This window comes from Palaemon carinicauda, chromosome 18, assembly GCF_036898095.1.
Source record: "Palaemon carinicauda isolate YSFRI2023 chromosome 18, ASM3689809v2, whole genome shotgun sequence".
In the NCBI taxonomy this organism is placed as follows: domain Eukaryota; kingdom Metazoa; phylum Arthropoda; class Malacostraca; order Decapoda; family Palaemonidae; genus Palaemon; species Palaemon carinicauda.
The window spans coordinates 108,988,974-109,004,973 of record NC_090742.1 but is presented as its reverse complement, the minus strand read 5'-3'; the positions used below and the strand labels follow the sequence as shown (position 1 = coordinate 109,004,973).

At 37.4% G+C, this 16,000-nt stretch overlaps 3 protein-coding genes across 3 annotated transcripts in view; all 3 read right to left on the bottom strand.

Annotated features, from left to right (window-relative positions):
- The window catches only part of LOC137657946 (uncharacterized), a 232,683-nt gene that overhangs the window by 120,354 nt on the left and 96,329 nt on the right, over window positions 1–16,000 (bottom strand). The window lies entirely within an intron of this gene.
- LOC137658016 (uncharacterized) overlaps window positions 6,795–16,000 on the bottom strand; it is a 57,000-nt gene continuing 47,794 nt past the window's right edge. Inside the window, 2 exon segments of the mRNA XM_068392731.1 lie at window positions 6,795–6,876; window positions 8,395–15,999. Coding sequence (XP_068248832.1) covers window positions 6,871–6,876; window positions 8,395–15,999 — 7,611 coding nt within the window. The 3' untranslated portion in view covers window positions 6,795–6,870.
- On the bottom strand, window positions 6,894–8,386 carry LOC137657947 (uncharacterized). The gene has a single exon (XM_068392664.1). It carries the CDS (start codon window positions 8,380–8,382, stop codon window positions 7,231–7,233), a length of 1,152 nt encoding a protein of 383 aa, XP_068248765.1. The 5' UTR covers window positions 8,383–8,386; the 3' UTR covers window positions 6,894–7,230.

Sequence of the window (16,000 nt, the reverse complement as noted above, 5' to 3'; positions counted from 1 at the left end):
AGACACTTCATCTCAAACACATTCAATTTCTGTCTCTCCATCACTTTCATTCCCCACAACTCCGATCCATACATCACAGTTGGTACAATCACTTTCTCATATAGAACTCTCTTTACATTCATGCCCAATCCTCTATTTTTTACTACTCCCTTAACTGCCCCCAACACTTTGCAACCTTCATTCACTCTCTGACGTACATCTGCTTCCACTCCACCATTTGCTGCACATCATGAAAGCATGAAAGTCTTTTTTGTCTTTTGATAGTTTCAATTTCATTCTTTTTATCACTCCAAAAGGTTTGAAGAGCTTGAATAAGTCTTCATAATCTATATTACCAGCAAGGCACACACAAAACAATACTCTAAAATATTCATTTATACTGCCCGATTTTTTACTCACCTGGCACTATGGCGAAGAAGAAATGTACAGTTTCAGTGTATAAATGCGGGAGGAATCAATATTGTGGGAGAGGTCCTTTTTAGTTCCATGTAGTCAACAGATTTTTTGTTACTTGAAGCAGCCAGAGTCATCAACAGTATCGGAGGGGGGGAGTCAGCAAATCCAGGGAATGGGGGCATTGTTCGAAAGGTCCATAAGGGTTGGTTTTATTTTTCTTTTATTGGTTGCTTGGTTGGTTTACCTGCTAGAGAATAGTAAGAATATCCTAAGTTGGAGAAAAAACTGATATTCTCCATCACTGACATAGTGAGTGTATACTTCCCCGATGGTCCACTCCATACTCTCCCCTTGGGATAGCAAAGATATAGAGGCACAGGGGTAAAGCTATACCTGCGTGTAATAACCAAGATAAAAAAAAAACTGGAATCATTCTCCTTGTATGTGTAATGATAGGCTTCGGGCCAGACGCCGAGAATCCTACCTCAAAGATTTGGATCCCCCGGGATTTTGATGACCCATCCCTTGAGAATACATCTGCTGAAAAGAGTCCGAAACATCTTCGGAATGGCTAAGATCCAATACTCTCACATATAGCAATGAATGCAAATAGCTCCCAACCGTGATCCCTTCTCCCATTCATATAAACAGGCAATAATAATGAATGTGGAAATATCCACACCTTTTAGAAAGAAAAAGTACATATATAAATTCATAAGCAAATGGAGAAGTTATATATATATATATATATATATATATATATATATATATATATATATATATATATATATAAATAAATAAATAATGATAAGGGAAATATTACTCATAGAGTTAGGAAAGCAAGATGAAAGAAAGTTGTTAAAATTAGGAGGTAACTGTTATGTTTTGAAATAGAAATAGAAAAGAGAGAAAAATAAATTTAGACTCGAACTAGGGTTAAGTTTCCCTAAGTTCGAGAGCCCTCTTGCCCATCACAAGACTTCAACATGTAAATTATACTCAAGGGTTGAAGCCGAGTGACTACGTCATGGCATTGTCTCATTAAAAGGGATAATATGACAAACACATCTTGTTGCCCCTAAAGCGAGCCGAACCTTATCCATGTGTGGAGGGACCAGGAAAACACTTTTCAAAGTAAGTAAAGTAACATGGTCATTTTCCTTGTAGATAAAAAAAAAAAACACTATGGAGTTTAAAAATTGGCAGCTAGTTTTAGGGAGGGTTTGGCATTTTATCATTATTTGATAAGAACAAAATTCTATATCATCACACTATTCTAACTGGTTTTATATAAAAAAATACATTCTATATATTATATATTTTCGAGAATGGGTCGGAAAAGAGAATTACTTGCAGTTTCACCATACGTTTTTGCCTCAAGTGACTGACATTAACACCCAAAACCTGTGAAACACTACTAAATAACTTTTTTTCAATAGGCGCTTAAAGCAACGTTGATGTTCATTACAAACAACATGAAATATTTCGTGAAAGATTTGTTTTCAGAAATGCTAAACTAGACAACTAGATATATAATAAGCTTAATTTGATATTTCTCTCTTTTTATATTCAAGGTTACCTCTTAAATTCACAGCTTCCTTGTCGATCAAATTGTCCAAGTTTAGTAATGTAATAACAAAAAAAAAAGAGATTATGATTTCATTGTTGATAGCATTTCTCAAGATGCATTTACATGGACTGTCTTATATAACCTTTAGGGTTGTTGCAAGCTAAACTAACTACAATTTTCATTGGAAGAACAGTGTGACCAACGTGTATTCATGTAGAATCTCTTAACTTTTTATAACAATTTTCATCCCTTCTCAGTTTCCTAGAAAAGGATAAATGCTTCATATACACGACTTTATTTATGAACAATATAAACTTATCTTAATATGAAGATCTCTCCTTATTACAGCTGGAAAGTCTTCTATGGGAGTCAAGGTGCAAGTGCACATGCCGCTGCCTTCTTAAGACTGGTTATTAAGAAAATAATTAATCATTAAAATATATAGTAATGCTTACCTAACTTCTATTTTGTGCAGTCAGTACCAACCCTTACGAGGTTTAACATGTTAATGATTGTGTCCTATTATGTCCTTTTTGTGGAGAAAAAAAAAAGAAAAAAAAAATAACAATTTAGAAATATATTTCCTTCACATTTTTCCCGGTAACCGATGCATAAAACCACCGGATGCTATTGTCTTTTTTCTTCTCTTTCTTAATAAGGTTTTATTTCTACTTCCCTTTGGTTACCTACATCTTTAATCTTACAGTTGCTCTTCTAAATCTTATTTCTAAATGGGAAGTGCTCAGTGATTATTTCTTGAAGGTATTGAAATATTTCCTTCAAGTTCTTTTACATTATTCAGTTTCAAGAAATCTGGCATTTCATCAAAGTAATCTTAGACATACCTGTGGAGCAGATAACTGTAACAATCTTTCATTTCTGGAAACAATCACCAAAATTGGCACACATACTCATAGGGGATTATACTTTTGATAGAAACCATTAGCAAATTAGAAATTCAGAAAGGCCTCTATTTTTCAAGATGGATGACACCTAATATACAGAATTGTTGGATTTTGTAATAAAATTGCAAAAACTTGTACTATTTGAATGATCTTGATTTCAAATCATACATTTTTTCACCATGTACCTACTCACTAGCTTCCTTGTACCATAATATCAGTCAGGTCATCCTAATTAGGGTAAAAAGTGCTGATATCTGAAGTAGCATCAGTCCGATATATTGTTGGATGTACATGTAGGCAATAGGCATGGATTTATTTGCAGTATATTGATTGCTGCTAGTGTGTGTATACTACAATGCTCGTAAACATAGCATCTATACCTGTACAGTGCTGTGCAGCTCAGGCCAAAGAAGTAGCATTTCCATGGACCTCAGTATTCCGACTTGCATCCAAACTTGGTCAGCTGCTGGCAACTCTCTATAATGGGAGAGAGCACTGTCCAAACCATCTGCCATCTTGCTCCATCCCAAGTTGGCAGGAGTCTGTTTCTGGTCGACTCCAGATGTAGCCCGCATGGTAGGCAGCATGTGGTGCTTCAGCAGTGCTTGGGTTGGAAAAATGGCTTTGTATGGCCTCTACTTCTGAGCAAACATGTCCAAGCCCAGATCATCATCTTCAGCTATGCTGGATCTGTCATACATCATGACCCCGAACTTTTCCAAGGTCTTCATCGACCACTACAGATGGATACTGGCTGAGTTTACCTAGGTTACCAGAAGTCTTATTATAAACACAACAAAGTGGCTAAACAGACTTCTTCCTTTTGCCACAGAACCCTGAAATGGTATCTCAGCCAGCGCTCCCTTTGCTCCTTTTTTTTTTTTTTAAAGTGCAACACAGATCATGTATAAGACCCCACCTCAAATTCTTTCTTTGGGCAAAGGCAACCCACAACTGCTACAGATCTATCTCTTGAAGTGTGTGCAGAACACCGACTGCAATTGACGACAAAAATTTGTGTTGCTGACTTTGGCCATGATGACTTTGTTGACACTTCTTTCGCGAATGCCTAGCATGCACAAAGCTCTTTCTGGTCTTTGTTTAGATGGACAACTAGATATAAACAAAGAATGAGGTCTCTTCATCCTTGGAGAGTCTGTGAGTTGCTGATCCTTTATACCTTGCATGGCAGTTGTACTAACGCAACTGAGCAATTGCTAAATCTGTTTTTGGTGCACCAAACCTTAGTTGAGACTTGATGTCTGCTCCATGTTCAAGCATGGCCACAAACTGATGAATAGAATAGCCTGCTAGATGCACACCTCACGGAAGGTTCCTTCAAATGTGGAGTTGTGGTCCAGCATATGTCTTCATAAGATGTTAGTTGCTTTGCCAAGGGTAATAGTCTCACTATCATAGTCAGACAATTCTGACAAAACAATAACATTCCTACCTGGAAATCTGTTTGACGGGGGTTTGAGACCTGCTCACACTCGATAGTTTCAAGCAGTGTCTGCAACCTCACCATCCTTGTGAGTTAAGAGATGGAGGGTTTGGGGAAGCCTGTAGGTATACCTGCTGAGTCAACAGTAGGCATTACCTGGCCCTCCCCAGTTCTAGCTTAACGGTCATTGATCATGTGTGTATATGGTCAGTTTCTTGGACATTGTCCTGTCCCTTGCCTCTGCAATTCATGAGCCACCTTTAAACGTTTCTGGAAAGCCAAAAGAACATCCTTTCCCCACATGTGAACTCCCAAGGTATTTCTGACAGCAGTTTTTCCTTAAGTCCTGTCTTGTGGAGTTGCCTGGCCCTCCCCGGTTCTCGCTTAATAAAAAGGAGGGTTGGTCATTGATCATATGTGTACAGTATATAGTCAGTCTCTTGGACATTGTCCTGTTCCTTGCCTCTGCCATTCATGAGTAATCTTTAAACATTTCTGGAAAGCCAAAAGAACATCCTTTCCCCACTTCTGAGCTCCAAAGGTATTTCTGACAGCAGTTTTTTCATAAAATCCTGTCTTGTGGAGTTGACAGTAGGTGGATCAACACCCAGGTGTTACAGGCACTGGGCATACAGGTGAACTGCATATGCAAGTTGGAAGATTGCAGGACTCTCACAAAATCAGGTGGTCTCCATTAGAATACCTGTGGGTGGGCATCCTCTTCCGGTACACATTCCTGTTCCAGTCTCTTGGTGTCTCTGAGGTATGTCCTCTCTCTATTGTACATGTCTGTCAAGCATGAAAAAAAAAAAATTTGAATTTCTGTGCAATAGCATTTCCATCACCCAGTCTTTCAAGTTTTGGCATATTCATGAAATCCGTTATTGAGGTTCCTCATCATAACTTGAATTCAGAGGATGAGGCTTCTTTGTAACATACGAAACACATTTTGCCTTCAAGTATGGCTGTACACAGTTTGGTTGGGCATTCTATGGGTTGACCACACACTGCTCTTTTTTTCTCAGACTCTCTTTAGTTTCGTGTTGTTGAACATAAGGCAAAATCTTTAGCAATACTGTGACTTATTCCTCCTCAGGGTTTCTTCAATAACACCACCATCATTAAGCCTAGCTGGATCGAGAACGATATGCATATCATTAATTGCATAAAAGAGGTGAATATTCGTCAAAATCATAGTCTAGAAATCACGTTCTTGTGGTTGTTGTGCATGTGGTGACTTGAGCTCTTCACTTCTTCTAGCAAAACGTCACTTCCCTGTCAGTTCGGTATCTAGACAGTCCTCAATCTGTATTTGCCATTTTAGTAAATGATATTTAAGGTACCAGTGTCATAATTATCTGTATTCAATAAAACAACGCCAAGGAATTATTCTTTTACAGCCTTAATCACAATCATAGACAATACGGTATGGGATACGACTAGGTTCAGGAATAAAATTTTATATAACCTACACCTAGCGCAATTATTCTTCCAGTTTGATTTAAGCCCCATAAAATCTGTACAGCATCAAGAAAACTACATGCAAAGCAATGTAAAACCTCGTTACCCTTGGCTTGACTCTACTGAGGAGGAGGCACATCATGTTAATTCAGGCGTGGCTGTCTAGCTAATCATATGTTAAACTACACGTAATCTACAGCAACTGATATGAGGCTTAAGAGATAACATTTGCAGTATTAAATATTTGAGTACACTAAATAATTATTCAGCTAATAGTGAACTCCATGATGAGTTTCACAGCAGCAGTGCCATCCAGTGTGCCATGGTTGTGAGTTGACGTCTACTCTGTTGGTACAAGGAAGTCACTGAGTCCAGGCTTCCAAATTTTGATTCTACACAGTGAAAAATGTATGATTTGACACTAAGAACATTCAAATAGGAATAGCCTTTGCAATTTTATTGCAAAAATGCAATACTTCTGCATATTAAATGCTTTATTGATATTTTTAGGTGGATAATGAGTTTTATCTAAAGAGCAAGCTATCAGGAGTTTGTGGCAATTCTAGTGCTTGTTTCCAGAAGTGAAGGATTCTCCTGAAAAATTTTTGATATCTGCTCAGCTAGATATCGATACTAGCGTGAAATAATCTAAAACATTTTCATATTTTTACAGTATCAAAATTATTTCTTTTTCAGGATTATAGTGATCAAATATCCTTCTAATAGGAATATTCCAACTAGCAAAAAGGAACAATCAGTTTCTACTAGTTTTGGTAATCTAATCATGAACTACATAAAAATCTTTTTAATTTAAAAAAACAAATAAATAAAATAAAACAAAACTCTTCAGTTATAAAAATTGTTTCAACTTCCCTTAATTATTTTTTGCATGGCTTCACTTCTACATTTTCCAAGTTTAGGAACTGTTAATGACAGAGCCAAACATATACTAATCAGTATTTAATAGTTACCAAAAATATACCTTAGATTTAAAATATAGGATAAGAAAAAACCAAGCTGCTACATAAATACAATTTATTGCAAAAGCCCCTAAAACTTTCCCCTTATGTGCTAGCGTTGTGCAATGTCCTGGATCATTTCTGAAATAAGTAAAACAAATTCAAAATTAGGATTAAGCCAGGAAGACATTACTTTTATTACAAATGAGAACAAAGTAACACTAAAGTGGTAATAAATTTTCAATATCACAGAAGGTGGAATCAGCACACCGATGACAGGATAGTAGATCCGGGAAGCTGGAGGGAGGCAGGACGGGGCAGGTCACTTGGTATATCTCAACAAACATCTTTATAATTCACAACAAAACTAATGACACAGGATCACTTTCACTTTTTGATATACTAATATAGGAAGGCACTTGTAACATACATCCAGCCTTACCATTTGAAAACTTTACCAATCTAAGGAGTAAAAAATAGTAATCCACAATTATCTCATCCAGAATCAGTCTCCATATTACTCTCAGATGCACTGTATTTAAAAATGGACTTCTTCCATTCGCCGGATGAAGAGGAACTGGTAACTGTTTGCCAACACAAAGGAAAAGCAGAACCACAATTTACTGGCAGTATTTTATCATTTTCGGTAACTTTTACACCAAAAGCCTCACCATTCAAGAGATTATCAAATTTCATTGGTAAATCACTAACAGTTATATCCAGTACACTTGCAAAAATTAATAATGGGCAACTAAAAGATAATATGCCTGGATTAACTGATGCTAATAGGCTAGAATCCTTAAGGTCAATAAGAGCAGACATCGAAGAACTGATCTTAGAGTGCTTGAAAACTTTTGTTACCAAATTCCTAGGCACACTTTCCTCTACACTCACACAAACACTGCCAAAGGCAAAATGTTCCTTTTCAAATAAATGTTGGTCACTTACATCATGTCTACTGGCTAAAGGAGTAAGTTTAACAGGCAAAAGATTTAGTAAAGGACAGCAAAGCTGAGTATCTAAAACATTCATGTTTTCAGGTAAGGCATCGGGAAGGCAGTCATCTGAAGAACTTAAAGTACTGACAAGTTTATCCACATGCTGATTATAAGGAATATCACATTTTCTCAAGTTTTGATGCACTGTGTTAAATACAGGAGGAGCACCAGGATGCAAAGGTTGTTTTTTGGCTAGCATTTTAATATTACCAGTAAATGAACACCCTTTATCTTCCCATGACCTTGTAACCACAGTTTTGTCTGATGGGAATGATATCTGATGATGAGTGAAAGGTGTCCAATAAGGGTCACTATCATATGAATGTGAAGAGAAGGAGAAGGATGAGGAATATGACATATCTGAAGTATTGTTAGTTAAGGATTTATCATAAAGCCCATCCACACTAATTTGTGAACAAAAACTATAGCATCTTTGAGTAGATGCACAAATAACATTATTCAAACACAGAGTGTGAGAGGAAGGGACAAAGTTACTATAACCATTCTGAGGAGAGGTATATTCATAAATTGGATTCAATGAGCTATGAGAATCCAGGTCTGAGGGTATTCCAGCAGGCATGACAGGTGATCCTGGGGTGTGGGAGAGATGGCAAGGAAAGGCTGGCAGACTCCACCATATCAATGGCATTTGATAACTTACTCTGGGTGGCCATGAGCGACGATCGGTGATTGCTTTAGGGTGTGGGCTGGACTGACGCCAGTGAGAACAATGTTCTGGTGGTTGCGGTCGGGAAATTGGAACTCCCATACAGAAGGTACAACCTATAGTTGACATTCCTTCCTCTGCTTCCTGACGTTGGACCTTCTCCTGCTGTTTACGTTTTAGCTGTTTGACAGATGTAGGCTTGTGCATTTGTGGAGGATGGGGGACACTATCCAGGTGGGGGAGGTAATTGGACATATTTCTACATTCGACATTTCTTTGACTAGGGGACTGACACTGAGTCTCACACGAACAGTTCTTAATGTATCCTCTCGTTGACAAATTGTCATCACAAATTAAACCTGCACTGTGAACATTTCTGGAATTTTCTAAATCTTCAGAATCTAAAACAGTAGTGTGTGGATGCAAAAAAACTTCGTCACAATAATCCTTTCTTTCCAAAGTCTTTATTTTTGTATTACCTTCTCTTTTTATTGAATCAATGCTAGGCATGCCTAATGGACAAAACTGCATTTCATTATTTTCGTCACCTAATAGTGATGCAGCATTACAAGCAACTGACGATGTAACTGTTGGGGGTGACTGAAGTGGCAACTCCTTAAAAATCTGAGCAGATCTTGGTAATGTAGAGGCAAATGGTGAAGCATATGAAAGCATATCTTGAACGCAACACTCATTCTCTTGTGGATAGGTTGCCTTTAGAGTTGTAGGCTTCCACTGAACCCATCGAGGTGGTGGTACTGGGGGTAAAACTGTAGGTGGAACTGTGGGGATAACTGCATCTTCATCAGATGTATCAACACAAACAGCAGGTGTGGCATAATATTCTCCTGAGGTATGAGGAAATACTGAAGCTGGTGTTATCTGACCACGTTGTACATTATAGACTCCAGAAATACTTTCTTCTAATGGAGAAGCAGCAGTAAGACGCAAAAGAGAGGATTCGTGGCTAGACAAAATATTATTATTTTCAGATGCTTGCCATTCAAAAGGTTGGCAATTAATAGGGTTGCTCTTCTTGCAATGACTTTCAATCTTTGGTCCCAAGTACTTAGTAGCTATCTTTAAACTGTTTTTAAATGCTGATACAAATGTCCGTTCTGACTTTGAACATACACTTTGAGGGTCAGACTCCAAGGATTTGCCTGTTGCTATTTGATCATCCTCTCGGCAAATCTCGCTTGGCAATACCCCCAAATTACTTTCTAGCTCAGAATCCTTTACAGTTTCTTCACATAAATTATCATTGTCAATATCATCCTCAAATATAATCATAATAGCACCTTTATCTTCATAGCCATAGAATTCTTCCAAACCCTCAAAATCTATTGCTGCCATGCCATCATCGTCATGCCAAATATACCCAAGAAGCATTTTTTCATCTCTGCATGATTCTATATCATAAATACTTTCTTCGTCGACTAAGGAAACACATATGGGATTTTCTTGCTCAACAGCATTATCAATAACTTCAACTTCAGCTAAAGAGGCACTACCAAAATGTATCGGGGGAGGGATACCAAGTTCATCTGGTGCATTGCAACTGCTAAAAAGAGCTTCATCATCAACTGCTTCACCTGGTAAAGCTAAGCTACTCAAATCTAATCCTTCTTCACATGTATATTGTTGTGTACTTCCAAAATCAATATTTGTGATTTCATTTAAAACATTGTAATTTTTCGGGCGTTTCTGATCTAACGAGCAACACCTGCGATCACCAGGCTTTAACTTTAATTTTGTTTTAACAAACAGAAAATCTGCTGAGTCCTCTGATCCTGTTTCATCAGAATCGCTTCCAGATCCACTACAAGACTCTTCATATTCTTGAACCTGGAGACGACTCATTAAACTAAGATGTTTAGTTTTAGCTGTACAAACAGCTGGATACACTTCAGGCAGAGGAGATATTCTTAAAGCCTCTAAATCCTGTGATCTAAGTAGTAGAGGACCACATGAAGGTTTTCCTAAGCTAATTATTTTTTCGCTACTTCCATTATTTTCATGAAGCTCTCGCTCAAATTGTTGTAACTTTTCTTCAAGTCGGCTCATTTCTGTGTCCATTGTGTCAAAATCCTCATCGCTTCCATATCCATTTCTAAATTCATTACTGTCAGGAGAATTAACAGCTAGCAAAGCTTGCCAACGTACTTCTTCATCTTCATCTTCATCAAGAGGCAACAAATCCCTACGCGCAACAGGCCCAGTACTGCAAGTCCAAGGCATTTCATAGCCTGTGGGTAAGGCTGGCACACAAGGCATGTCCAAATCAGAGCGTTCTTCAGGCATACTCCTTGTATCTGCCTTCAGTACAAGTGGCTGGTTAGTATCTGAACATTCAACTTTTAAGTATTTTGAAGATTTATTACCATCAGTATTAGTCTTCCTGTCTGTGTTAACGACTTCCATTTCTGAAAAAGGTGGATTCAACATGCCTGATAAAGCATCTGATGATCTAACTGTTAGTGCAGATGTATCATTGCCCCCAGACACTTGTAAATGTTCAAAATCCAAAGGTTCACACATGGAATGTTTACTTCTTTGACAAATATCAATGTTATGGATTTCATTTACATTATCCCTTGCATCTAAGTATACATCCTCTGTTTCATCATCATCTACAGAAGAACAGTAGTGATAACTGTGGGTATTCGCTCTCACCAAAGTGGCAGCACTAGTAGAATTGTGACTAAAACTATGACCAGGCTCAAGGGTAACTTCGTCCAAAGCTTGTTCATACGTTTCTGCCGAGTCATCCCTTTCTAACAAAAGCCTTTTTTCAAGGTAGCCTTTAGAGGCACTATTTCTAGAATCTACTGCTTCTATACTTACTGTTAATTCTGATCTATTGCTGTGCATTATGTTATTACAGATACCTGGAAAGTCCCCATGCTTTTCATCTACTTGACTTGAGTTTTTATTTTGGCTAACTTTCACAGCCTCTTCAATCAATCCTAGAATTAACTTTTTAACAAGTTCTACAGTTTCAGGAACTGGTGTAGGAGAAGATTTAGAAGATTTGTCAGAATCTGAATGTAATTCATTATCCTTTTTCAATATTCTAGGCTGTATGGTACCTAACTTTGAATAATTTCTTGGTAAATGTTTGTGCACCACAGACTCAGATTCCTTTAATTTTAAGCAGTCGTCTACCATAAGATTTGATTGTTCTGTTGTAAGAAATGGTGGATCTAAAACAAACTCCAAATTTTTATCAGTTCTAGTCTTAAGCTCTTCTGACTGTTTTTTGTCATTTACTGACTCTTTTCCATCTAACACGAGTTTTTGTTGTTCATTTACAGTAACATCAGAGCTTGCTCTATACCTAGAAACTTCATCAAACTCATATCCCCTTTTAACTTGTGAATTATGAAAGTGACTACTTCTAAGCTCCTCCTTACAACATTTCTGGTCTATTGTTTTTGACTGGTCATTATTCACCAAAGTATTCTCCAACATATTCTCTTCAAGATCATCTTCACTTTGAAACAGACTTTCTTTTACTTCTTTTCCAGTTCCCTTGTCACTATCTACACAACTTGAACTTTTTGATGGTGGTATTGATTTCTGGTCATCACAAGAATTTTGTACTACAGACTCCAGTGGTTTTAACGAAGTAACACTTTCACTAAAAGTTAAATTTGCATCACTCTCTCCCTCATCTATGTACAGAAGATTTGTTTCAAAATTAAATAATGAAGCTCTTTTTTGATGAACAGGCAATTCTACAATATTTAGGCTTGCAGGATTTAACTGCAATGGTATGCTAGAACAAGGATTTGCTTCTGACTTTTCTGAAGTGATGTAGTATTTCGTGGCTGAGCAAGGAGTTTTCGGGTCTGAAGGGGTTTGTGCTATTTTGGAGTTAAATTCAGTAACAACCAAGCTGCTTTCATCACAACTGAGCTCTTCATTTGTACACTCTGTTAAAGATTCTTTCAAACATGAGGTTTTGCCATTACAACCTATTCTATTCTCTAAAACACTTGAATCATCATTGACAGTGCAATCTGTTCTATTCCTTAAAATACTTACATTATTACAAATATTGTGAACAGAATGTGCATCATTTTCGACATAATTTTCTTCATTGCTCTTTTCTAATTGCAATAAAGCTTCACAACAATCTGCAGGTACTGCCACATCATCTTTAATGCCATCCTTTTGAATGGATACATTCTGATTGTTTCCATCCGAGACAGAATCAATCTTAGCAAGAGAATATTTGTCCGAATCAGATTCTGATGCGATTAAATCAACTGCTGATGTCTCATTTAAAAGTGGTATCTTATGGGATATGTTGCTTGTTGGTGATGGAGATCTATTGTATGACTTTATAGTTAACTTAATCCTGTTAGTAAGAGCTACATCAAGAGGGGCCATAATTGGGCTTTTATTGCTACCAATTTCAACCCTTGATTGATGACTATGTGAGACTGGATTCCCCATTTGCCCAGCAACATTTTTGCATTCTCTCTCTTCTAATTCTTGCTTGATGACACCTGACCCAATTCTTGAGGCTGATTTAGATCTCATTGTTGCACAACCATTCCCAACATCATCTCCAAGAGGCTGAACATGGCATAATGAGGATAATCTACAAGAAGTCATCTCTTCTTCCTGTAAAGGACCACATTCAGATGCTGCTAGCTTTCGGTACTGCATTTTTGTATTGCAAATGATATCAAGAGGGAAATGAGTGGTACGAGTCCGACGAGTGCCCCTCTGCTGCTGTTTAATTTGTGCTGCCCTTTCACTGATAACTGCTGTGCGACCCAATGAAATCTCTTTAACTAAACCACCTTCCAGATTCTCTGCTTTGTTTGTTACTATGTTAGTCATACCAGGATTAAAGACTTCTTCAACATCAAAATTAATTACATGCTCTGCTTCATTTCTTAGTCCACTTGCATTTTTACAAGACATTAATACACATTCTTCTCCAGAATTACTTTCTCTACCATCCACAGGTCTGGCAGTTCCTAAATCGTTCATTATTCTATTCACTGATTTTTTGCAACAAAACTGTGTACCAGAGCCTTTGTCATTTTCCGGTTGAAGAATATAATCCTTTTCTTTTTCAGAAAGAATAGTATCTTCATTCCCAGAATTTAATATCAATCCAAGGCTACCCTCAAAACATGACACTTCAGACAAGTTTGACTTTACAGCATTAGCACACTTAACACTTCCTACACCTGTTGTTGTTTTCTTTGCAGATTCTAGTTCAGCTAATCTACAGCTTGTCCTCCCTCTAATAAAAAGTCCTTCAGAAATAAAAGGTTCTCCAGGGGAATTACCACCTTCTGTTCCTGAGGAATGTTTGAAATCATAAGCAGGTTCTAAAAAGGCCAATAATCCTTCCTCACTCTCTCCTGATTTTGAAATGTCAGCATTAACTCTTTCTCCCTTTTCTCCAGATTCCTTTTTAATAACATTAGATGACTCAGGTGATATAGAAAATAGAAACGTAGACTGTTTATTATCAATATTTTCCAAAGGCTTTTGTAAACTAGAATTTGACTCTCCTGTCGTGAAATGAGTGTTTTTAGATTTCTTGAGGTGACCCTTTTCAACATTAGTACAAATTAAACTATTTGGAGTCGCTTTTAAATTAGGATCAATTTTGGCTATAGCAACAGGTTCATCTTCAACTGAATTATGTTGAACTTTAGTTGTCAATTCTCTTTGCTCGTTTTCTTCAATGTAACCAAAAACCTTTCCTTCAAGTGATTTGTCTTGTTTTTTTTTCGAGGTTGAAGATTCCCCCTCAATAATAAATAAAGGACTTTTTTCGGAAGGACATTGTCCTATCATTAGTTGTTCTTTGCTTACTCTTGAAATTTCAGACTGCAATGTTCTGCCTTTTTTAGATGCATCAAAATCACTAGTTTTGTCACAATCTCTTACCTTTTCCAATTTCATATCTCCATTAAAAATTTCAGCAGGGAAATCTAAATGGAGACTGTCTTCTTCTGTTTTATTCGAAATATCCTTTTCACTTCTAGAAAGATCTTTAGAACACTGAAAAAATATTTCATGAGAATTTTCATCGGTGAATGATAGAGGTTCTTTTACCTGCATCAACTTTATTGAATCTTTTTCACATTTTAGATATTTTTTTTCTCTACTTGAAATGTTGTCCATATATTTTGCTGACTTTAAAACTATCTGCTGTTCTTCGCCGAACGTATCACTCTCAACAAGACCATTGTCCATTTCATCATCTTCCACAATTTTACTAATTTCTTCATTGGACTGACTCTCCTTTAGGGAAGATATTGGTACAACCACCGGAAGCACTGACTTCGTAGGAGCGGTTTCAGTGTCCTGCGGGCAACAGGCAGCCTTTGCTGCAGGAATATCCGCTTCCACCAATCCATACTTATTGTTTCTTAAAAGGGTATCATCAGTATTTTCATGTTCAAGTAATGATTCATCACCTCTATCATCATTATGAAATTTTTCTGGTAACATTTCTGCTTTCATTGTACTAGTAATACTATTCATTTCCATTTTGTCCTCAGCTTTTACTAGATTATTCTGATACTTATCTTGTACCAATTTAAAGTGAGATGTAAAACTGTCTTCTTGATTCATTTTCGATTCTCCTTCGTTTTGAAAAACATTAAACGTGTTTACATTATATAGGAGAGGGAGAGGAGGCGGCAGTTGAGGGAACTGTGCTGGAATTGGATATTGAATGTTGACACGATTTGTGGTATCCTCAACAGTGCAGTTCTCATCTTTATTGCTAGAGACCACTATATCAGCAGCAGGGGCAGGATTTGATGGACATTTCGCTGGAAAGTCTTTATGAAGGTTTTCATCCAAAAATTGCGGTAATCGTGGGGACAGTTGCGTTGAAAAATAACTGCCCTGGCTATCGGTACAAGTCGTCGTAATTGACTGAGGGGATGGGGGTAACGATGAGAGTCGTGGGTTAGGAGACTTTTTTGGTAAAGTATGGGAGCGAAAAACTACACTGGAATCTGGCGATGAAGGCCGAGATCCTAGACTAACACCACATAATTTAATAAACCCTCCACCGCTTACTGTATCTCCAAATTCAGTGGTCTCCCCTAACACTCCGCTACATCCTTCCTCAACACTGCCGCCATCAGTTCCTCTATACATATACATATCGCAAACATCAGAATTTCTTTTCGTTTTATTCACATTATTCTGCCATGTAGAATCACCTTTAACACGAAAACTAACACTACTATTGATATCACGAGCGGATGAGCTTTTGCTATTGTTGAAGAGAGGTATCAAATTTTTCACTTTCTTCTGCTCATTGTTTGGGATTTGAAACCCATAGAGAGAACTTTGTAATCTTGATACGTTGGAAGAATGGCGTTTAAAATTTTGAGGGGTGGGATGTGAGGCACCAACTGCCGCCATATTGCCGTTGTCACTATTCATGGTCACTGATTCACCATTACCAACACGACTATTTATATTATGTTCCCAGTTACTGCCATCGCTTATACGGAGTCCCCATTCATGGGGCTCCTTCTCCTCATAACAAATAGACTGATCCTGGCTGTCATAGAGCGGATAATGGCACACTGTTTCCCCT